This window comes from Petromyzon marinus, chromosome 69 (assembly GCF_048934315.1).
Source record: "Petromyzon marinus isolate PM22_M1 ecotype Great Lakes invasive population chromosome 69, UKy_Petmar_22M1.pri1.0, whole genome shotgun sequence".
NCBI classification, from domain to species: domain Eukaryota; kingdom Metazoa; phylum Chordata; class Hyperoartia; order Petromyzontiformes; family Petromyzontidae; genus Petromyzon; species Petromyzon marinus.
The window spans coordinates 4,561,820-4,589,004 of NC_133735.1; the positions used below are offsets into that span (position 1 = coordinate 4,561,820).

Sequence of the window (27,185 nt, forward strand, 5' to 3'; positions counted from 1 at the left end):
ACAGAGATCCATAGAGTTACACAGAGATCCATAGAGTTACACAGAGATCCATAGAGTCACACAGAGATCCATAGAGTCACACAGAGATCCATAGAGTTACACAGAGATCCATAGAGTTACACAGAGATCCATAGAGTTACACAGAGATCCATAGAGTCACACAGAGATCCATAGAGTTACACAGAGATCCATAGAGTCACACAGAGATCCATAGAGTCACACAGAGATCCATAGAGTCACACAGAGATCCATAGAGTTACACAGAGATCCATAGAGTAACACAGAGATCCATAGAGTCACACAGAGATCCATAGAGTTACACAGAGATCCATAGAGTCACACAGAGATCCATAGAGTCACACAGAGATCCATAGAGTTACACAGATCCATAGAGTCACACAGAGATCCATAGAGTCACACAGAGATCCATAGAGTCACACAGAGATCCATAGAGTTACACAGAGATCCATAGAGTTACACAGAGATCCATAGAGTTACACAGAGATCCATAGAGTCACACAGAGATCCATAGAGTTACACAGAGATCCATAGAGTTACACAGAGATCCATAGAGTCACACAGAGATCCATAGAGTCACACAGAGATCCATAGAGTCACACAGAGATCCATAGAGTCACACAGAGATCCATAGAGTCACACAGAGATCCATAGAGTTACACAGAGATCCATAGAGTCACACAGAGATCCATAGAGTCACACAGAGATCCATAGAGTTACACAGAGATCCATAGAGTCACACAGAGATCCATAGAGTTACACAGAGATCCATAGAGTCACACAGAGATCCATAGAGTCACACAGAGATCCATAGAGTTACACAGATCCATAGAGTCACACAGAGATCCATAGAGTCACACAGAGATCCATAGAGTCACACAGAGATCCATAGAGTTACACAGAGATCCATAGAGTTACACAGAGATCCATAGAGTTACACAGAGATCCATAGAGTTACACAGAGATCCATAGAGTCACACAGAGATCCATAGAGTCACACAGAGATCCAGAGAGTTACACAGAGATCCATAGAGTCACACAGAGATCCATAGAGTTACACAGAGATCCATAGAGTCACACAGAGATCCATAGAGTCATACAGAGATCCATAGAGTTACACAGAGATCCATACAGTTACACAGAGATCCATAGAGTTACACAGAGATCCATAGAGTTACACAGAGATCCATAGAGTCACACAGAGATCCATAGAGTCACACAGAGATCCATAGAGTTACACAGAGATCCATAGAGTTACACAGAGATCCATAGAGTTACACAGAGATCCATAGAGTCACACAGAGATCCATAGAGTTACACAGAGATCCATAGAGTCACACAGAGATCCATAGAGTCACACAGAGATCCATAGAGTCACACAGAGATCCATAGAGTTACACAGAGATCCATAGAGTAACACAGAGATCCATAGAGTCACACAGAGATCCATAGAGTTACACAGAGATCCATAGAGTTACACAGAGATCCATAGAGTTACACAGAGATCCATAGAGTTACACAGAGATCCATAGAGTCACACAGAGATCCATAGAGTTACACAGAGATCCATAGAGTCACACAGAGATCCATAGAGTTACACAGAGATCCACAGAGTCACACAGAGATCCATAGAGTCACACAGAGATCCATAGAGTCACACAGAGATCCATAGAGTCACACAGAGATCCATAGAGTTACACAGAGATCCATAGAGTCACACAGAGATCCATAGAGTCACACAGAGATCCATAGAGTTACACAGAGATCCATAGAGTTACACAGAGATCCATAGAGTCACACAGAGATCCATAGAGTTACACAGAGATCCATAGAGTTACACAGAGATCCATAGAGTTACACAGAGATCCACAGAGTCACACAGAGATCCATAGAGTTACACAGAGATCCATAGAGTTACACAGAGATCCATAGAGTCACACAGAGATCCATAGAGTCACACAGAGATCCATAGAGTTACACAGAGATCCATAGAGTTACACAGAGATCCATAGAGTTACACAGAGATCCATAGAGTCACACAGAGATCCATAGAGTTACACAGAGATCCATAGAGTCACACAGAGATCCATAGAGTTACACAGAGATCCATAGAGTTACACGGAGATCCATAGAGTTACACAGAGATCCATAGAGTCACACAGAGATCCATAGAGTCACACAGAGATCCATAGAGTTACACAGAGATCCATAGAGTTACACAGAGATCTATAGAGTTACACAGAGATCCATAGAGTTACACAGAGATCCATAGAGTTACACAGAGATCCATAGAGTTACACAGAGATCCATAGAGTCACACAGAGATCCATAGAGTTACACAGAGATCCATAGAGTTACACGGAGATCCATAGAGTTACACAGAGATCCATAGAGTTACACAGAGATCCATAGAGTCACACAGAGATCCATAGAGTCACACAGAGATCCATAGAGTTACACAGAGATCTATAGAGTTACACAGAGATCCATAGAGTTACACAGAGATCCATAGAGTTACACAGAGATCCATAGAGTCACACAGAGATCCATAGAGTTACACAGAGATCCATAGAGTCACACAGAGATCCATAGAGTTACACAGAGATCCACAGAGTCACACAGAGATCCATAGAGTCACACAGAGATCCATAGAGTCACACAGAGATCCATAGAGTTACACAGAGATCCATAGAGTTACACAGAGATCCATAGAGTTACACAGAGATCCATAATCACACAGAAATCCATAGAGTCACACAGAGATCCATAGAGTTACACAGAGATCCATAGAGTTAAACAGAGATCCATAGAGTCACACAGAGATCCATAGAGTCACACAGAGATCCATAGAGTCACACAGAGATCCATAGAGTTACACAGAGATCCATAGAGTCACACAGAGATCCATAGAGTCACACAGAGATCCATAGAGTCACACAGAGATCCATAGAGTCACACAGAGATCCATAGAGTTACACAGAGATCCATAGAGTCACACAGAGATCCATAGAGTTACACAGAGATCCATAGAGTTACACAGAGATCCATAGAGTCACACAGAGATCCATAGAGTCACACAGAGATCCATAGAGTTACACAGAGATCCATAGAGTTACACAGAGATCCATAGAGTTACACAGAGATCCATAGAGTCACACAGAGATCCATAGAGTTACACAGAGATCCATAGAGTCACACAGAGATCCATAGAGTTACACAGAGATCCATAGAGTTACACGGAGATCCATAGAGTTACACAGAGATCCATAGAGTCACACAGAGATCCATAGAGTCACACAGAGATCCATAGAGTTACACAGAGATCCATAGAGTCACACAGAGATCCAGAGAGTTACACAGAGATCCATAGAGTCACACAGAGATCCATAGAGTTACACAGAGATCCATAGAGTCACACAGAGATCCATAGAGTCATACAGAGATCCATAGAGTTACACAGAGATCCATACAGTTACACAGAGATCCATAGAGTTACACAGAGATCCATAGAGTTACACAGAGATCCATAGAGTCACACAGAGATCCATAGAGTCACACAGAGATCCATAGAGTTACACAGAGATCCATAGAGTTACACAGAGATCCATAGAGTTACACAGAGATCCATAGAGTCACACAGAGATCCATAGAGTTACACAGAGATCCATAGAGTCACACAGAGATCCATAGAGTCACACAGAGATCCATAGAGTCACACAGAGATCCATAGAGTTACACAGAGATCCATAGAGTAACACAGAGATCCATAGAGTCACACAGAGATCCATAGAGTTACACAGAGATCCATAGAGTTACACAGAGATCCATAGAGTTACACAGAGATCCATAGAGTTACACAGAGATCCATAGAGTCACACAGAGATCCATAGAGTTACACAGAGATCCATAGAGTCACACAGAGATCCATAGAGTTACACAGAGATCCACAGAGTCACACAGAGATCCATAGAGTCACACAGAGATCCATAGAGTCACACAGAGATCCATAGAGTCACACAGAGATCCATAGAGTTACACAGAGATCCATAGAGTCACACAGAGATCCATAGAGTCATACAGAGATCCATAGAGTTACACAGAGATCCATACAGTTACACAGAGATCCATAGAGTTACACAGAGATCCATAGAGTTACACAGAGATCCATAGAGTCACACAGAGATCCATAGAGTCACACAGAGATCCATAGAGTTACACAGAGATCCATAGAGTTACACAGAGATCCATAGAGTTACACAGAGATCCATAGAGTCACACAGAGATCCATAGAGTTACACAGAGATCCATAGAGTCACACAGAGATCCATAGAGTCACACAGAGATCCATAGAGTCACACAGAGATCCATAGAGTTACACAGAGATCCATAGAGTAACACAGAGATCCATAGAGTCACACAGAGATCCATAGAGTTACACAGAGATCCATAGAGTTACACAGAGATCCATAGAGTTACACAGAGATCCATAGAGTTACACAGAGATCCATAGAGTCACACAGAGATCCATAGAGTTACACAGAGATCCATAGAGTCACACAGAGATCCATAGAGTTACACAGAGATCCACAGAGTCACACAGAGATCCATAGAGTCACACAGAGATCCATAGAGTCACACAGAGATCCATAGAGTTACACAGAGATCCATAGAGTTACACAGAGATCCATAGAGTTACACAGAGATCCATAATCACACAGAGATCCATAGAGTCACACAGAGATCCATAGAGTTACACAGAGATCCATAGAGTTAAACAGAGATCCATAGAGTCACACAGAGATCCATAGAGTCACACAGAGATCCATAGAGTCACACAGAGATCCATAGAGTTACACAGAGATCCATAGAGTCACACAGAGATCCATAGAGTCACACAGAGATCCATAGAGTCACACAGAGATCCATAGAGTCACACAGAGATCCATAGAGTTACACAGAGATCCATAGAGTCACACAGAGATCCATAGAGTTACACAGAGATCCATAGAGTCACACAGAGATCCATAGAGTCACACAGAGATCCATAGAGTTACACAGAGATCCATAGAGTCACACAGAGATCCATAGAGTTACACAGAGATCCATAGAGTCACACAGAGATCCATAGAGTCACACAGAGATCCATAGAGTTACACAGATCCATAGAGTCACACAGAGATCCATAGAGTCACACAGAGATCCATAGAGTCACACAGAGATCCATAGAGTTACACAGAGATCCATAGAGTTACACAGAGATCCATAGAGTTACACAGAGATCCATAGAGTCACACAGAGATCCATAGAGTTACACAGAGATCCATAGAGTTACACAGAGATCCATAGAGTCACACAGAGATCCATAGAGTCACACAGAGATCCATAGAGTCACACAGAGATCCATAGAGTCACACAGAGATCCATAGAGTCACACAGAGATCCATAGAGTTACACAGAGATCCATAGAGTCACACAGAGATCCATAGAGTCACACAGAGATCCATAGAGTTACACAGAGATCCATAGAGTCACACAGAGATCCATAGAGTTACACAGAGATCCATAGAGTCACACAGAGATCCATAGAGTCACACAGAGATCCATAGAGTTACACAGATCCATAGAGTCACACAGAGATCCATAGAGTCACACAGAGATCCATAGAGTCACACAGAGATCCATAGAGTTACACAGAGATCCATAGAGTTACACAGAGATCCATAGAGTTACACAGAGATCCATAGAGTTACACAGAGATCCATAGAGTCACACAGAGATCCATAGAGTCACACAGAGATCCAGAGAGTTACACAGAGATCCATAGAGTCACACAGAGATCCATAGAGTTACACAGAGATCCATAGAGTCACACAGAGATCCATAGAGTCATACAGAGATCCATAGAGTTACACAGAGATCCATACAGTTACACAGAGATCCATAGAGTTACACAGAGATCCATAGAGTTACACAGAGATCCATAGAGTCACACAGAGATCCATAGAGTCACACAGAGATCCATAGAGTTACACAGAGATCCATAGAGTTACACAGAGATCCATAGAGTTACACAGAGATCCATAGAGTCACACAGAGATCCATAGAGTTACACAGAGATCCATAGAGTCACACAGAGATCCATAGAGTCACACAGAGATCCATAGAGTCACACAGAGATCCATAGAGTTACACAGAGATCCATAGAGTAACACAGAGATCCATAGAGTCACACAGAGATCCATAGAGTTACACAGAGATCCATAGAGTTACACAGAGATCCATAGAGTTACACAGAGATCCATAGAGTTACACAGAGATCCATAGAGTCACACAGAGATCCATAGAGTTACACAGAGATCCATAGAGTCACACAGAGATCCATAGAGTTACACAGAGATCCACAGAGTCACACAGAGATCCATAGAGTCACACAGAGATCCATAGAGTCACACAGAGATCCATAGAGTCACACAGAGATCCATAGAGTTACACAGAGATCCATAGAGTCACACAGAGATCCATAGAGTCATACAGAGATCCATAGAGTTACACAGAGATCCATACAGTTACACAGAGATCCATAGAGTTACACAGAGATCCATAGAGTTACACAGAGATCCATAGAGTCACACAGAGATCCATAGAGTCACACAGAGATCCATAGAGTTACACAGAGATCCATAGAGTTACACAGAGATCCATAGAGTTACACAGAGATCCATAGAGTCACACAGAGATCCATAGAGTTACACAGAGATCCATAGAGTCACACAGAGATCCATAGAGTCACACAGAGATCCATAGAGTCACACAGAGATCCATAGAGTTACACAGAGATCCATAGAGTAACACAGAGATCCATAGAGTCACACAGAGATCCATAGAGTTACACAGAGATCCATAGAGTCACACAGAGATCCATAGAGTCACACAGAGATCCATAGAGTTACACAGATCCATAGAGTCACACAGAGATCCATAGAGTCACACAGAGATCCATAGAGTCACACAGAGATCCATAGAGTTACACAGAGATCCATAGAGTTACACAGAGATCCATAGAGTTACACAGAGATCCATAGAGTCACACAGAGATCCATAGAGTTACACAGAGATCCATAGAGTTACACAGAGATCCATAGAGTCACACAGAGATCCATAGAGTCACACAGAGATCCATAGAGTCACACAGAGATCCATAGAGTCACACAGAGATCCATAGAGTCACACAGAGATCCATAGAGTTACACAGAGATCCATAGAGTCACACAGAGATCCATAGAGTCACACAGAGATCCATAGAGTTACACAGAGATCCATAGAGTCACACAGAGATCCATAGAGTTACACAGAGATCCATAGAGTCACACAGAGATCCATAGAGTCACACAGAGATCCATAGAGTTACACAGATCCATAGAGTCACACAGAGATCCATAGAGTCACACAGAGATCCATAGAGTCACACAGAGATCCATAGAGTTACACAGAGATCCATAGAGTTACACAGAGATCCATAGAGTTACACAGAGATCCATAGAGTTACACAGAGATCCATAGAGTCACACAGAGATCCATAGAGTCACACAGAGATCCAGAGAGTTACACAGAGATCCATAGAGTCACACAGAGATCCATAGAGTTACACAGAGATCCATAGAGTCACACAGAGATCCATAGAGTCATACAGAGATCCATAGAGTTACACAGAGATCCATACAGTTACACAGAGATCCATAGAGTTACACAGAGATCCATAGAGTTACACAGAGATCCATAGAGTCACACAGAGATCCATAGAGTCACACAGAGATCCATAGAGTTACACAGAGATCCATAGAGTTACACAGAGATCCATAGAGTTACACAGAGATCCATAGAGTCACACAGAGATCCATAGAGTTACACAGAGATCCATAGAGTCACACAGAGATCCATAGAGTCACACAGAGATCCATAGAGTCACACAGAGATCCATAGAGTTACACAGAGATCCATAGAGTAACACAGAGATCCATAGAGTCACACAGAGATCCATAGAGTTACACAGAGATCCATAGAGTTACACAGAGATCCATAGAGTTACACAGAGATCCATAGAGTTACACAGAGATCCATAGAGTCACACAGAGATCCATAGAGTTACACAGAGATCCATAGAGTCACACAGAGATCCATAGAGTTACACAGAGATCCACAGAGTCACACAGAGATCCATAGAGTCACACAGAGATCCATAGAGTCACACAGAGATCCATAGAGTCACACAGAGATCCATAGAGTTACACAGAGATCCATAGAGTCACACAGAGATCCATAGAGTCATACAGAGATCCATAGAGTTACACAGAGATCCATACAGTTACACAGAGATCCATAGAGTTACACAGAGATCCATAGAGTTACACAGAGATCCATAGAGTCACACAGAGATCCATAGAGTCACACAGAGATCCATAGAGTTACACAGAGATCCATAGAGTTACACAGAGATCCATAGAGTTACACAGAGATCCATAGAGTCACACAGAGATCCATAGAGTTACACAGAGATCCATAGAGTCACACAGAGATCCATAGAGTCACACAGAGATCCATAGAGTTACACAGAGATCCATAGAGTCACACAGAGATCCATAGAGTTACACAGAGATCCATAGAGTCACACAGAGATCCATAGAGTCACACAGAGATCCATAGAGTTACACAGATCCATAGAGTCACACAGAGATCCATAGAGTCACACAGAGATCCATAGAGTCACACAGAGATCCATAGAGTTACACAGAGATCCATAGAGTTACACAGAGATCCATAGAGTTACACAGAGATCCATAGAGTTACACAGAGATCCATAGAGTCACACAGAGATCCATAGAGTCACACAGAGATCCAGAGAGTTACACAGAGATCCATAGAGTCACACAGAGATCCATAGAGTTACACAGAGATCCATAGAGTCACACAGAGATCCATAGAGTCATACAGAGATCCATAGAGTTACACAGAGATCCATACAGTTACACAGAGATCCATAGAGTTACACAGAGATCCATAGAGTTACACAGAGATCCATAGAGTCACACAGAGATCCATAGAGTCACACAGAGATCCATAGAGTTACACAGAGATCCATAGAGTTACACAGAGATCCATAGAGTTACACAGAGATCCATAGAGTCACACAGAGATCCATAGAGTTACACAGAGATCCATAGAGTCACACAGAGATCCATAGAGTCACACAGAGATCCATAGAGTCACACAGAGATCCATAGAGTTACACAGAGATCCATAGAGTAACACAGAGATCCATAGAGTCACACAGAGATCCATAGAGTTACACAGAGATCCATAGAGTTACACAGAGATCCATAGAGTTACACAGAGATCCATAGAGTTACACAGAGATCCATAGAGTCACACAGAGATCCATAGAGTTACACAGAGATCCATAGAGTCACACAGAGATCCATAGAGTTACACAGAGATCCACAGAGTCACACAGAGATCCATAGAGTCACACAGAGATCCATAGAGTCACACAGAGATCCATAGAGTCACACAGAGATCCATAGAGTTACACAGAGATCCATAGAGTCACACAGAGATCCATAGAGTCATACAGAGATCCATAGAGTTACACAGAGATCCATACAGTTACACAGAGATCCATAGAGTTACACAGAGATCCATAGAGTTACACAGAGATCCATAGAGTCACACAGAGATCCATAGAGTCACACAGAGATCCATAGAGTTACACAGAGATCCATAGAGTTACACAGAGATCCATAGAGTTACACAGAGATCCATAGAGTCACACAGAGATCCATAGAGTTACACAGAGATCCATAGAGTCACACAGAGATCCATAGAGTCACACAGAGATCCATAGAGTCACACAGAGATCCATAGAGTTACACAGAGATCCATAGAGTAACACAGAGATCCATAGAGTCACACAGAGATCCATAGAGTTACACAGAGATCCATAGAGTCACACAGAGATCCATAGAGTCACACAGAGATCCATAGAGTTACACAGATCCATAGAGTCACACAGAGATCCATAGAGTCACACAGAGATCCATAGAGTCACACAGAGATCCATAGAGTTACACAGAGATCCATAGAGTTACACAGAGATCCATAGAGTTACACAGAGATCCATAGAGTCACACAGAGATCCATAGAGTTACACAGAGATCCATAGAGTTACACAGAGATCCATAGAGTCACACAGAGATCCATAGAGTCACACAGAGATCCATAGAGTCACACAGAGATCCATAGAGTCACACAGAGATCCATAGAGTCACACAGAGATCCATAGAGTTACACAGAGATCCATAGAGTCACACAGAGATCCATAGAGTCACACAGAGATCCATAGAGTTACACAGAGATCCATAGAGTCACACAGAGATCCACAGAGTTACACAGAGATCCATAGAGTCACACAGAGATCCATAGAGTCACACAGAGATCCATAGAGTTACACAGATCCATAGAGTCACACAGAGATCCATAGAGTCACACAGAGATCCATAGAGTCACACAGAGATCCATAGAGTTACACAGAGATCCATAGAGTTACACAGAGATCCATAGAGTTACACAGAGATCCATAGAGTTACACAGAGATCCATAGAGTCACACAGAGATCCATAGAGTCACACAGAGATCCAGAGAGTTACACAGAGATCCATAGAGTCACACAGAGATCCATAGAGTTACACAGAGATCCATAGAGTCACACAGAGATCCATAGAGTCATACAGAGATCCATAGAGTTACACAGAGATCCATACAGTTACACAGAGATCCATAGAGTTACACAGAGATCCATAGAGTCACACAGAGATCCATAGAGTCACACAGAGATCCATAGAGTTACACAGATCCATAGAGTCACACAGAGATCCATAGAGTCACACAGAGATCCATAGAGTCACACAGAGATCCATAGAGTTACACAGAGATCCATAGAGTTACACAGAGATCCATAGAGTTACACAGAGATCCATAGAGTCACACAGAGATCCATAGAGTTACACAGAGATCCATAGAGTTACACAGAGATCCATAGAGTCACACAGAGATCCATAGAGTCACACAGAGATCCATAGAGTCACACAGAGATCCATAGAGTTACACAGAGATCCATAGAGTCACACAGAGATCCATAGAGTTACACAGAGATCCATAGAGTCACACAGAGATCCATAGAGTCACACAGAGATCCATAGAGTTACACAGAGATCCATAGAGTCACACAGAGATCCATAGAGTTACACAGAGATCCATAGAGTCACACAGAGATCCATAGAGTCACACAGAGATCCATAGAGTTACACAGATCCATAGAGTCACACAGAGATCCATAGAGTCACACAGAGATCCATAGAGTCACACAGAGATCCATAGAGTTACACAGAGATCCATAGAGTTACACAGAGATCCATAGAGTTACACAGAGATCCATAGAGTCACACAGAGATCCATAGAGTTACACAGAGATCCATAGAGTTACACAGAGATCCATAGAGTCACACAGAGATCCATAGAGTCACACAGAGATCCATAGAGTCACACAGAGATCCATAGAGTCACACAGAGATCCATAGAGTCACACAGAGATCCATAGAGTTACACAGAGATCCATAGAGTCACACAGAGATCCATAGAGTCACACAGAGATCCATAGAGTTACACAGAGATCCATAGAGTCACACAGAGATCCATAGAGTTACACAGAGATCCATAGAGTCACACAGAGATCCATAGAGTCACACAGAGATCCATAGAGTTACACAGATCCATAGAGTCACACAGAGATCCATAGAGTCACACAGAGATCCATAGAGTCACACAGAGATCCATAGAGTTACACAGAGATCCATAGAGTTACACAGAGATCCATAGAGTTACACAGAGATCCATAGAGTTACACAGAGATCCATAGAGTCACACAGAGATCCATAGAGTCACACAGAGATCCAGAGAGTTACACAGAGATCCATAGAGTCACACAGAGATCCATAGAGTTACACAGAGATCCATAGAGTCACACAGAGATCCATAGAGTCATACAGAGATCCATAGAGTTACACAGAGATCCATACAGTTACACAGAGATCCATAGAGTTACACAGAGATCCATAGAGTTACACAGAGATCCATAGAGTCACACAGAGATCCATAGAGTCACACAGAGATCCATAGAGTTACACAGAGATCCATAGAGTTACACAGAGATCCATAGAGTTACACAGAGATCCATAGAGTCACACAGAGATCCATAGAGTTACACAGAGATCCATAGAGTCACACAGAGATCCATAGAGTCACACAGAGATCCATAGAGTCACACAGAGATCCATAGAGTTACACAGAGATCCATAGAGTAACACAGAGATCCATAGAGTCACACAGAGATCCATAGAGTTACACAGAGATCCATAGAGTTACACAGAGATCCATAGAGTTACACAGAGATCCATAGAGTTACACAGAGATCCATAGAGTCACACAGAGATCCATAGAGTTACACAGAGATCCATAGAGTCACACAGAGATCCATAGAGTTACACAGAGATCCACAGAGTCACACAGAGATCCATAGAGTCACACAGAGATCCATAGAGTCACACAGAGATCCATAGAGTCACACAGAGATCCATAGAGTTACACAGAGATCCATAGAGTCACACAGAGATCCATAGAGTCATACAGAGATCCATAGAGTTACACAGAGATCCATACAGTTACACAGAGATCCATAGAGTTACACAGAGATCCATAGAGTTACACAGAGATCCATAGAGTCACACAGAGATCCATAGAGTCACACAGAGATCCATAGAGTTACACAGAGATCCATAGAGTTACACAGAGATCCATAGAGTTACACAGAGATCCATAGAGTCACACAGAGATCCATAGAGTTACACAGAGATCCATAGAGTCACACAGAGATCCATAGAGTCACACAGAGATCCATAGAGTCACACAGAGATCCATAGAGTTACACAGAGATCCATAGAGTAACACAGAGATCCATAGAGTCACACAGAGATCCATAGAGTTACACAGAGATCCATAGAGTCACACAGAGATCCATAGAGTCACACAGAGATCCATAGAGTTACACAGATCCATAGAGTCACACAGAGATCCATAGAGTCACACAGAGATCCATAGAGTCACACAGAGATCCATAGAGTTACACAGAGATCCATAGAGTTACACAGAGATCCATAGAGTTACACAGAGATCCATAGAGTCACACAGAGATCCATAGAGTTACACAGAGATCCATAGAGTTACACAGAGATCCATAGAGTCACACAGAGATCCATAGAGTCACACAGAGATCCATAGAGTCACACAGAGATCCATAGAGTCACACAGAGATCCATAGAGTCACACAGAGATCCATAGAGTTACACAGAGATCCATAGAGTCACACAGAGATCCATAGAGTCACACAGAGATCCATAGAGTTACACAGAGATCCATAGAGTCACACAGAGATCCATAGAGTTACACAGAGATCCATAGAGTCACACAGAGATCCATAGAGTCACACAGAGATCCATAGAGTTACACAGATCCATAGAGTCACACAGAGATCCATAGAGTCACACAGAGATCCATAGAGTCACACAGAGATCCATAGAGTTACACAGAGATCCATAGAGTTACACAGAGATCCATAGAGTTACACAGAGATCCATAGAGTTACACAGAGATCCATAGAGTCACACAGAGATCCATAGAGTCACACAGAGATCCAGAGAGTTACACAGAGATCCATAGAGTCACACAGAGATCCATAGAGTTACACAGAGATCCATAGAGTCACACAGAGATCCATAGAGTCATACAGAGATCCATAGAGTTACACAGAGATCCATACAGTTACACAGAGATCCATAGAGTTACACAGAGATCCATAGAGTTACACAGAGATCCATAGAGTCACACAGAGATCCATAGAGTCACACAGAGATCCATAGAGTTACACAGAGATCCATAGAGTTACACAGAGATCCATAGAGTTACACAGAGATCCATAGAGTCACACAGAGATCCATAGAGTTACACAGAGATCCATAGAGTCACACAGAGATCCATAGAGTCACACAGAGATCCATAGAGTCACACAGAGATCCATAGAGTTACACAGAGATCCATAGAGTAACACAGAGATCCATAGAGTCACACAGAGATCCATAGAGTTACACAGAGATCCATAGAGTTACACAGAGATCCATAGAGTTACACAGAGATCCATAGAGTTACACAGAGATCCATAGAGTCACACAGAGATCCATAGAGTTACACAGAGATCCATAGAGTCACACAGAGATCCATAGAGTTACACAGAGATCCACAGAGTCACACAGAGATCCATAGAGTCACACAGAGATCCATAGAGTCACACAGAGATCCATAGAGTCACACAGAGATCCATAGAGTTACACAGAGATCCATAGAGTCACACAGAGATCCATAGAGTCATACAGAGATCCATAGAGTTACACAGAGATCCATACAGTTACACAGAGATCCATAGAGTTACACAGAGATCCATAGAGTTACACAGAGATCCATAGAGTCACACAGAGATCCATAGAGTCACACAGAGATCCATAGAGTTACACAGAGATCCATAGAGTTACACAGAGATCCATAGAGTTACACAGAGATCCATAGAGTCACACAGAGATCCATAGAGTTACACAGAGATCCATAGAGTCACACAGAGATCCATAGAGTCACACAGAGATCCATAGAGTTACACAGAGATCCATAGAGTCACACAGAGATCCATAGAGTTACACAGAGATCCATAGAGTCACACAGAGATCCATAGAGTCACACAGAGATCCATAGAGTTACACAGATCCATAGAGTCACACAGAGATCCATAGAGTCACACAGAGATCCATAGAGTCACACAGAGATCCATAGAGTTACACAGAGATCCATAGAGTTACACAGAGATCCATAGAGTTACACAGAGATCCATAGAGTTACACAGAGATCCATAGAGTCACACAGAGATCCATAGAGTCACACAGAGATCCAGAGAGTTACACAGAGATCCATAGAGTCACACAGAGATCCATAGAGTTACACAGAGATCCATAGAGTCACACAGAGATCCATAGAGTCATACAGAGATCCATAGAGTTACACAGAGATCCATACAGTTACACAGAGATCCATAGAGTTACACAGAGATCCATAGAGTTACACAGAGATCCATAGAGTCACACAGAGATCCATAGAGTCACACAGAGATCCATAGAGTTACACAGAGATCCATAGAGTTACACAGAGATCCATAGAGTTACACAGAGATCCATAGAGTCACACAGAGATCCATAGAGTTACACAGAGATCCATAGAGTCACACAGAGATCCATAGAGTCACACAGAGATCCATAGAGTCACACAGAGATCCATAGAGTTACACAGAGATCCATAGAGTAACACAGAGATCCATAGAGTCACACAGAGATCCATAGAGTTACACAGAGATCCATAGAGTTACACAGAGATCCATCGAGTTACACAGAGATCCATAGAGTTACACAGAGATCCATAGAGTCACACAGAGATCCATAGAGTTACACAGAGATCCATAGAGTCACACAGAGATCCATAGAGTTACACAGAGATCCACAGAGTCACACAGAGATCCATAGAGTCACACAGAGATCCATAGAGTCACACAGAGATCCATAGAGTCACACAGAGATCCATAGAGTTACACAGAGATCCATAGAGTCACACAGAGATCCATAGAGTCATACAGAGATCCATAGAGTTACACAGAGATCCATACAGTTACACAGAGATCCATAGAGTTACACAGAGATCCATAGAGTTACACAGAGATCCATAGAGTCACACAGAGATCCATAGAGTCACACAGAGATCCATAGAGTTACACAGAGATCCATAGAGTTACACAGAGATCCATAGAGTTACACAGAGATCCATAGAGTCACACAGAGATCCATAGAGTTACACAGAGATCCATAGAGTCACACAGAGATCCATAGAGTCACACAGAGATCCATAGAGTCACACAGAGATCCATAGAGTTACACAGAGATCCATAGAGTAACACAGAGATCCATAGAGTCACACAGAGATCCATAGAGTTACACAGAGATCCATAGAGTCACACAGAGATCCATAGAGTCACACAGAGATCCATAGAGTTACACAGATCCATAGAGTCACACAGAGATCCATAGAGTCACACAGAGATCCATAGAGTCACACAGAGATCCATAGAGTTACACAGAGATCCATAGAGTTACACAGAGATCCATAGAGTTACACAGAGATCCATAGAGTCACACAGAGATCCATAGAGTTACACAGAGATCCATAGAGTTACACAGAGATCCATAGAGTCACACAGAGATCCATAGAGTCACACAGAGATCCATAGAGTCACACAGAGATCCATAGAGTCACACAGAGATCCATAGAGTCACACAGAGATCCATAGAGTTACACAGAGATCCATAGAGTCACACAGAGATCCATAGAGTCACACAGAGATCCATAGAGTTACACAGAGATCCATAGAGTCACACAGAGATCCATAGAGTTACACAGAGATCCATAGAGTCACACAGAGATCCATAGAGTCACACAGAGATCCATAGAGTTACACAGATCCATAGAGTCACACAGAGATCCATAGAGTCACACAGAGATCCATAGAGTCACACAGAGATCCATAGAGTTACACAGAGATCCATAGAGTTACACAGAGATCCATAGAGTTACACAGAGATCCATAGAGTTACACAGAGATCCATAGAGTCACACAGAGATCCATAGAGTCACACAGAGATCCAGAGAGTTACACAGAGATCCATAGAGTCACACAGAGATCCATAGAGTTACACAGAGATCCATAGAGTCACACAGAGATCCATAGAGTCATACAGAGATCCATAGAGTTACACAGAGATCCATACAGTTACACAGAGATCCATAGAGTTACACAGAGATCCATAGAGTTACACAGAGATCCATAGAGTCACACAGAGATCCATAGAGTCACACAGAGATCCATAGAGTTACACAGAGATCCATAGAGTTACACAGAGATCCATAGAGTTACACAGAGATCCATAGAGTCACACAGAGATCCATAGAGTTACACAGAGATCCATAGAGTCACACAGAGATCCATAGAGTCACACAGAGATCCATAGAGTCACACAGAGATCCATAGAGTTACACAGAGATCCATAGAGTAACACAGAGATCCATAGAGTCACACAGAGATCCATAGAGTTACACAGAGATCCATAGAGTTACACAGAGATCCATAGAGTTACACAGAGATCCATAGAGTTACACAGAGATCCATAGAGTCACACAGAGATCCATAGAGTTACACAGAGATCCATAGAGTCACACAGAGATCCATAGAGTTACACAGAGATCCACAGAGTCACACAGAGATCCATAGAGTCACACAGAGATCCATAGAGTCACACAGAGATCCATAGAGTCACACAGAGATCCATAGAGTTACACAGAGATCCATAGAGTCACACAGAGATCCATAGAGTCATACAGAGATCCATAGAGTTACACAGAGATCCATACAGTTACACAGAGATCCATAGAGTTACACAGAGATCCATAGAGTTACACAGAGATCCATAGAGTCACACAGAGATCCATAGAGTCACACAGAGATCCATAGAGTTACACAGAGATCCATAGAGTTACACAGAGATCCATAGAGTTACACAGAGATCCATAGAGTCACACAGAGATCCATAGAGTTACACAGAGATCCATAGAGTCACACAGAGATCCATAGAGTCACACAGAGATCCATAGAGTCACACAGAGATCCATAGAGTTACACAGAGATCCATAGAGTAACACAGAGATCCATAGAGTCACACAGAGATCCATAGAGTTACACAGAGATCCATAGAGTTACACAGAGATCCATAGAGTTACACAGAGATCCATAGAGTTACACAGAGATCCATAGAGTCACACAGAGATCCATAGAGTTACACAGAGATCCATAGAGTCACACAGAGATCCATAGAGTTACACAGAGATCCACAGAGTCACACAGAGATCCATAGAGTCACACAGAGATCCATAGAGTCACACAGAGATCCATAGAGTTACACAGAGATCCATAGAGTTACACAGAGATCCATAGAGTTACACAGAGATCCATAATCACACAGAGATCCATAGAGTCACACAGAGATCCATAGAGTTACACAGAGATCCATAGAGTTAAACAGAGATCCATAGAGTCACACAGAGATCCATAGAGTCACACAGAGATCCATAGAGTCACACAGAGATCCATAGAGTTACACAGAGATCCATAGAGTCACACAGAGATCCATAGAGTCACACAGAGATCCATAGAGTCACACAGAGATCCATAGAGTCACACAGAGATCCATAGAGTTACACAGAGATCCATAGAGTCACACAGAGATCCATAGAGTTACACAGAGATCCATAGAGTCACACAGAGATCCATAGAGTCACACAGAGATCCATAGAGTTACACAGAGATCCATAGAGTCACACAGAGATCCATAGAGTTACACAGAGATCCATAGAGTCACACAGAGATCCATAGAGTCACACAGAGATCCATAGAGTTACACAGATCCATAGAGTCACACAGAGATCCATAGAGTCACACAGAGATCCATAGAGTCACACAGAGATCCATAGAGTTACACAGAGATCCATAGAGTTACACAGAGATCCATAGAGTTACACAGAGATCCATAGAGTCACACAGAGATCCATAGAGTTACACAGAGATCCATAGAGTTACACAGAGATCCATAGAGTCACACAGAGATCCATAGAGTCACACAGAGATCCATAGAGTCACACAGAGATCCATAGAGTCACACAGAGATCCATAGAGTCACACAGAGATCCATAGAGTTACACAGAGATCCATAGAGTTACACAGAGATCCATAGAGTTACACAGAGATCCATAGAGTCACACAGAGATCCATAGAGTTACACAGAGATCCATAGAGTTACACAGAGATCCATAGAGTCACACAGAGATCCATAGAGTCACACAGAGATCCATAGAGTCACACAGAGATCCATAGAGTCACACAGAGATCCATAGAGTCACACAGAGATCCATAGAGTTACACAGAGATCCATAGAGTTACACAGAGATCCATAGAGTCACACAGAGATCCATAATCACACAGAGATCCATAGAGTTACACCGAGATCCATAGAGTCACACAGAGATCCATAGAGTCACACAGAGATCCATAGAGTTACACAGAGATCCATAGAGTCACACAGAGATCCATAGAGTTACACAGAGATCCATAGAGTCACACAGAGATCCATAGAGTTACACAGAGATCCATAGAGTCACACAGAGATCCATAGAGTTACACAGAGATCCATAGAGTTACACAGAGATCCATAGAGTTACACAGAGATCCATAGAGTTACACAGAGATCCATAGAGTTACACAGAGATCCATAGAGTTACACAGAGATCCATAGAGTCACACAGAGATTCCTAGAGTCACACAGAGATCCATAGAGTTACACGGAGATCCATAGAGTTACACAGAGATCCATAGAGTCACACAGAGATCCATATAGTTACACAGAGATCCATAGAGTTACACAGAGATCCATAGAGTTACACAGAGATCCATAGAGTAACACAGAGATCCATATAGTTACACAGAGATCTATAGAGTTACACAGAGATCCATAGAGTTACACAGAGATCCATAGAGTCACACAGAGATCCATAGAGTTACACAGAGATCCATAGAGTCACACAGAGATCCATATAGTCACACAGAGATCCATAGTCACACAGAGATCCATAGAGTCACACAGAGATCCATAGAGTTACACAGAGATCCATAGAGTTACACAGAGATCCATAGAGTCACACAGAGATCCATAGAGTTACACAGAGATCCATAGAGTTACACAGAGATCCATAGTGTTACACAGAGATCCATAATCACACAGAGATCCATAGAGTCACACAGAGATCCATAGAGTTACACAGAGATCCATAGAGTTACACAGAGATCCATAGAGTTACACAGAGATCCATAGAGTCACACAGAGATCCATAGAGTTACACAGAGATCCAGAGTTACACAGAGATCCATAGAGTTACACAGAGATCCATAGAGTTACACAGAGATCCATAGAGTTACACAGAGATCCATAGAGTTACACAGAGATCCACAGAGTCACACAGAGATCTATAGAGTCACACAGAGATCCATAGAGTCACACAGAGATCCACAGAGTCACACAGAGATCCATAGAGTTACACAGAGATCCATAGAGTTACACAGAGATCCATAGAGTTACACACACAGACACACACACAGAAACACACACACACACAGACACACACACAGACACACACACATACACATACAGACAGACACACACAGACACACAGACACACACAGACACACACACACATAGACAGACATACAGACACACAGACACACACAGACACACAGACACAAAGACACACACACAAACATAAAGACACACACACAGACACACACACAACAACAACCGCCATTCGCCACTAAGTGGCGGTGACGTCACCACGACGCTTGTGCCAGGCTATGTGCACCCTGAGGCCACGTGAAGTGTCGAACGCCCGCTGGCAGGAGGTCACGGGGCAGACCCAGGTGCCACGGGTCGACTGACTGAGATGACTGGCTGATGCACCACCTGTGCCCCCTACTGTGCCAACCTGCTGTGCTTTAGCTAGCCGGCTCTCCGCTCGTTGTTGTGAGCGTCGCTCCTCCGCCCTCCGTTGTTGTTGGAGGGCGACTACCTCCAACTGCCCAGTAGCATCCTTCACGAGCCTCCTCCACAGAGGCCGATCTTGACACCGCTGGTACCGGTCATCGGCAAGTCCACTCAGCTCCACGTCCTCCTGTACCACATCACTCCATCTCTTCTCTAGCCCGTGCCGCGCCCGCTTTGCCCCCTCAATCCGGCCGAACAAAAGCTGTTTCGGCATGCGGTGGCTGGGCATGCGGGCTACATGACCCAGCCATCGCAGCCTTGCCCGCCGGAGGAGCTCACCGATGGGACCTTGCCCAGATCTTTCAAGGATTTGTGAGCTCCTCACACAATCCAGTCTGGTTAAGCCCAGGATGGATCGTAGGCAGGCCAGCCTAAATGTTTCTAACCGGCGAAGATGTTCCATTAGGGGGGTCCACGTTTCGCAAGCATAGAGAAGGGAGGGAATGACCGTGGCCGAGAAGACCTGAAGCTTAGTGCGGAGCGACAGACCAGGTAGCTTCCACACAGCGTTACGCAACCGATGAAAATATATTGCCGCTCGACTGATTCGGAGTGAGACCTCTGCTGTTAAACTGGAGCCAGTCATAAGCACACTGCCCAGGTATGGGAAACTCTCAACTCTCTCCACAACTGCCCCATCACCGATCGGGAGTTGTGGGGGTGGAGTGTCCGATGGTACAAAATACCCAGGCAGGTGCTTAGTTTTGGTGGGGCTGATGGTAAGGCCCCACCTCTTAGTGGCACGCTCCAGTCTCAGCAGCAGTGTCTCCAACTCCTCCTCTGAATGAGCAGCTATTACCAAATCATCAGCATACATAACGTGGTTGAGCAAAAGGGAGCCATCCCTTGACCGCACCCGGACATCGATCAGCCTCCCATTATATCTGTACCATATGAAGATTCCCCCGGTACAGCTATTGAAGGCTTCACAAACTATGTGGTCAAAATAGATGTTAAATAATGTGGTACAGATATAATGGGAGGACATCCCTGTCGCACCCCAAGGTGTACAGGGAATGGCTCTGACTCCCGGCCACGTAGTTTTACCCGGGCCCGCTCACCATCATGAAGGTCCTTAAAGATCGTGAGCAGAGGGTCAGGTACTCCAAAAGCACGAAGAACAACCCAGAGCCCAGGGCTACTGATGGTATCATAGGCCTTGACCAGGTCAATAAAGCAGAGATGTAGGTCTTGCTGGAATTCCCTACACCTCTGCTGTAGCAGACGGACAGAAAATATGGCATCTGTGCAGGACCGCCCTTTCCTGAAACCGCATTGGGGCTCTGCAAGCCTCTTCTCAGCGTCCCTGGCGAGGCGATGTTGAATAATCCTTGCCAGGACCTTTCCCGGCACACTGAGGAGTGAGATGCCCCTGTAATTGTTACAGTCTGTGCGGTCCCCCTTCTTAAAGAGGGGGACCACCAGGGCATCACACACAGACACACACACAGACACAAAGACACACACACACAGACACATAGACACACACAGACACACAGACACACACAGACACACACACAGACAAGCGTACGCACCGCCGTCTCCACGCCGCTCTGGGTGATGCCCTCATCCGCGCCGGGCCTCCCGTCGTCCGCCTCCCCCGTCGCCTGCGCCGCCGAGTCGCTGCTGTCGGCCGTCACGGCCTCCGACGTTTCAGCCACGGGGCCTCTGCAGGCGCCGCCCCCGCCGCCATCGCCGGCGCCGAACCGGCGCTCCGACGTTTCGGCCTCCGACCCGCCGGGGTCGTCCGCGCCGGTGGCGGCACCGGCGCCGTCGCTGCTGCTGGGGACGGCCCCGTCGCTCTCGGCCATCGTGCGGAGAGAAAGAGAGGCGGGTGGGGGGGGGAGAAGAGAGAGGATAGAGAGGAGTGAGAGAGAAATAGGAGAGAGGGGAGAGAGGGGAGAGAGAAGAGAGAGGAGAGAGTTGAGAGAGGGGAGAGAGGGGAGAAAGGGGAGAGAGAAGAGAGGGGAGAGAGGAGAGAGGGGAGAGAGGGGAGCGGCTCCCCCAGCGTTCTCCGGCCACGACCGGGACGGACGGACGTGGGGGTGGACGCTGCTCCGGTGAAGCCTGCGGCACGGGAAGGGTGGGGGAGCGGTGGTGCAGCGGTTAGGCCGGCGGCAGTGGCTGGCGCGGCCGGCTTGGAGCGCCGAGCCGAGCTCGTGACCGGAGTTCCGATTCCCGGCTCGCGCGGCCACCAACGGGGACAGCGGTGACGATTAACTGAACCGGTCCCGGGCCTCCCCTAGGTCGACTCGGCCTCGAGTGGGGGAGACAAAGACGGCCGGGCGGGCGTGGTGACAGCCACCCGCCTCCCTCGTGTGCCACCGTGCCGGCCTGCACGGGTGCTGCTACTCGCTACTAACGAACGGGGATTCTTTGACTTTGGAGTGGTGGTGGGAATGAGCGACACGTTTTTAGTTTGACACCTCTTTCATTTGTATTGTTTTGAATAGAGGGTTTCACGACGATGGCAATCAGCGTGTTGAGCAGGGGCGGTCGAGACCTCCCTTTGCCAGGCGACAGACTACAGCACCACTATACACTACACTATATACTACTATACACTACTACACTAGACACTAATACACAATAGACACTACTACACTAGGCCTCGGCAAGGCAAGGTAATTTAGCGTTTTTACCGGGTAAAAGGGTAAATGTGTTGATATGCCACGAGGTAAGGTAAAGGGTAGGATAAAGGTAGCTTTACTACCCGGCTTCGCCCGGGGACTTGGATTCACCACGCCCGGCCGCCTTTGTCTCCCCATTGGCGATGTTTACACACCACAACAGTTACTCGTTTGAGGCTGAGTCGACCTAGGGGAGGCCCAGGACCGGTTCAAATATTCGTCGCCGGCGGTGGCCGTGAGCGGGAATGGAACTCGGGTCGCCGGGTTCGTAGCGAAGCACGCTAACCACTACACCACCGCTCCCCCCACAACAACAACAACGGCCATTCACCACTAGGTGCCGGTGACGTCACCATGACGCTTGTGCCAGGCCTTGTGCACCTTGAGGCCACGTGAAGTGTCGAACGCCCGCTGGCAGAAGGTAACGGGGCAGACCCAGGTGCCACGGGTCGACTGACTGAGATGACTGAGATGACTGGCTGATGCACCACCTGTGCCCCCTACTGTGCCAACTTGCTGTGCTTTAGCCACCCGGCGCTCCGCTCGTTGTTCTGAGCATCGCTCCTCCGCCCTCCGTTGTTGTTGGAGGGCGACTGCCTCCAACTGCCCAGTAGCGTCCTTCACGAGCCTCCTCCACGGAGGCCGATCTCGACACCGCTCGTACCGGTCATCGGCAAGTCCACTCAGCTCCACGTCCTCCTGTACCACATCACTCCATCTCTTCTCTAGCCCGTGCCGCGCCCGTTTAGCCCCCTCGATCCGGCCGAACAAAAGCTGTTTCGGCATGCGGTGGCTGGGCATGCGGGCTACGTGACCCAGCCAACGCAGCCTTGCCTGCCGGAGGAGCTCACCGATGGGACCTTGCTCCCCCCACACACACACACACACGCGCGCGCGTCCATAGGTACACACGTCACAGCTCACTTGCCGTGAAAAATATATCCATTATTGCAACCCCCCCCCCCCCCCCAAATGAAATACAAAAGTGTATTTTTATAATTTTTGCATGGTGTACCGTCTGGAAAGTACCCACATGCCAAATTTTCAAGTTTGTTGCATGTCGGGAAGTACGCTAAACATTTCGAATAGACACATTCCCTAATTTCCATTTTATATATATAAAGCGCTCTACCTAGTATTTACCTGTCAGAAACCTTCTTCATGTGTAGTAGTACCCCAGTAATTACCCTTTAATCGGGTAATTTGTATGGGCCGGACGCGGTGATCCGTGGCTATTCAAAGTCGCTGAGGTTTCGTGCAAAAGGTCACGGAAACTTGGGTGGCTGCTGCTGCCATTCTCAAATTGTCTGGACAAGAAGTGGGATCAGTTCTGCTGAATCCTGGCCCAGCTACCTTTATGAATTAAACCAACAGAGACTCGTAGAGATACGTGGAGACTTATTGTCTATGGGTCTCTGCTGTGTGATGAGTCTGTGGGTCTCTGCTGTGTGATGAGTCTATGGGTCTCTGCTGTGTGATGAGTCTATGGGTCTCTGCTGTGTGATGAGTCTGTGGGTCTCTGCTGTGTGATGAGTCTGTGGGTCTCTGCTGTGTGATGAGTCTATGGGTCTCTGCTGTGTGATGAGTCTATGGGTCTCTGCAGTGTGATGAGTCTATGGGTTTCTGCTGTGTGATAAGTCTATGGCTCTCTGATGTGATGAGTCTATGGGTCTCTGCTGTGTGATGAGTCTATGGGTCTCTGCCGTGTGATGAGTCTATGGGTCTCTGCTGTGTGATGAGTCTATGGGTCTCTGCTGTGTGATGAGTCTATGGGTCTCTGCTGTGTGATGAGTCTATGGGTCACTGCTGTGATGAGTCTGTGGGTCTCTGCTGTGTGATGAGTCTATGGCTCTCTGCTGTGTGATGAGTCTATGAGTCTCTGCTGTGTGATGAGTCTATGGGTCTCTGCCGTGTGATGAGTCGATGGGTCTCTGCTGTGATGAGTCTATGGGTCTCTGCTGTGTGATGAGTCTATGGGTCTCTGCTGTGTGATGAGTCTATGGCTCTCTGCTGTGTGATGAGTCTATGGCTCTCTGCTGTGTGATGAGTCAGTGGGTCTCTGCTGTGTGGTGAGTCTATGGCTCTCTGCTGTTATGAGTCTACGGGTAATTGTATGATTCTGACACAGCAGTGTAATCGCTGTTGCGCGGCTGAGCGTGTGTTGAAGCGCTTCATAGCTCATCGGATTTCTCTCCCCCTCAGGAGCTAGCAACTTCGCAGCGGCTGGCTCCAGTCAACAATCACGACTCGGCGATGAGACCCGAAGAAGGGTTTGTCAAACCGCCTTCTTGACTGACGATTTTCTTTTTAAGGTTGCCGATCTTAAAGTTTTGTTGTTTAAAAAATAAAAACATCAACAAATCGCTGAGGTAAAATTAAAAGAAAACGGCGCGGCGCCATCTTTCTTTTTGGCGCCAAAACCGCGCCCCCCCTTCTCTCCCACCCCATCCCCTGCGGCTCAGGGCCCCTCCCCTCATCTCCTGAGTATCGGCAAACATCGGCTCCATCGCCCGCAAGCGCCCACAATTTTTCGCCATCGGCCGAATCCCTAGGGTCCCCGCGCGTCGGAACGCGAAGATGTGGCGCAAGAAACATCGTTAAAAGGAGGCGGTAACGAGGTTGTGCGTAGGGGGGGGGGGTGACGCCTGAGGCCTGGCCATCAACTGTACCCACGACGAGCCCGCCATCTTTTTTTTCACGTCCCCCCCCCCCGCCCTACCGCGGGTCCCCCGTTCCGTTCAGGCGCGACGCGGACACCAACAAAACGACCAGGCCCCTGAACGATAATTATTTTTATTTAATAAAATATATTTATATATTTTTTAAATTATACTCTCTTTGTCGGTCTCGCGCGCGAGGACTTACCCGGGTGGGGAGGTTTTTTTTTTGTTTGTTTGTTGCGGAAGAGTTTAAATTTATATTTCCAAAAAAAAAATTCTGACAATGTTGTCGGGCCGATGGCGAACGAGAGACGAGGGGAGGGGGGGGTGGGAGGCGAAGGGGGGGAGGGGGGGGGATTTTTTTTAAGGCGCCCCCCGCCCCTCACGCCGGGCGCCGAGGACAGCCCCGGGGCGGGTCCTTCGCAGCGCCGCGTCCCATTGGCTACGGAAGCCGTCGTCGTCACGCGGTGGCCCCCCCCAGGTGGGCGTGGTTGGAAGGCGGGACAGGGCCTGAGGGGGGCGGGCGAGACAGCAGCCAATGGCGAGGTGACGTTGGGCGGAACCCACGTGGTGCGGGGCCCCTCCCCCACGCACCGCCACCCCCCCGCTCAACCAGGAAGTGGAGGTAACCATCCGGTTCCACGTGGTTAAATCAGCTGATGTGCTTCGTGGCAGATGTTGGGTGTTGGACCGAAGGATGGGGAATCCGATGAGCTATTAAGCGCTTCAGCACACGTTCGGCCCCGGCAACAGCGATTGCACTGCGGTGTCAGAAACATAAACTTACCCGTAGACTCATCACAGAGACACATATACTCACACAGAGAACCATAGACTCGTCACAGAGAATCTTCGACTCACACAGAGACCCATAGACTCATCAAAGAGAACCGTAGACTCACACTTAGACCCATCGACTCACATAGAGGCCCATCGACTCACACAGCGACCCGTAGACTCACACAGAGACCCATAGACACACAGAG

At 45.8% G+C, this 27,185-nt stretch overlaps 1 protein-coding gene across 1 annotated transcript in view; it reads right to left on the reverse strand.

Annotated features, from left to right (window-relative positions):
- LOC116957028 (uncharacterized) overlaps positions 1-26,521 on the reverse strand; it is an 86,422-nt gene extending 59,901 nt beyond the window's left edge. The window contains exons 1-2 of the mRNA XM_076055106.1: positions 26,405-26,521; positions 22,445-22,976 (exon numbers count right to left, since the gene is read on the reverse strand). Coding sequence (XP_075911221.1) covers positions 22,445-22,720 — 276 coding nt within the window. The 5' untranslated portion in view covers positions 22,721-22,976; positions 26,405-26,521. The remainder of the gene's footprint in view (positions 1-22,444; positions 22,977-26,404) is intronic.
- Positions 26,522-27,185: the final 664 nt, after the last annotated feature.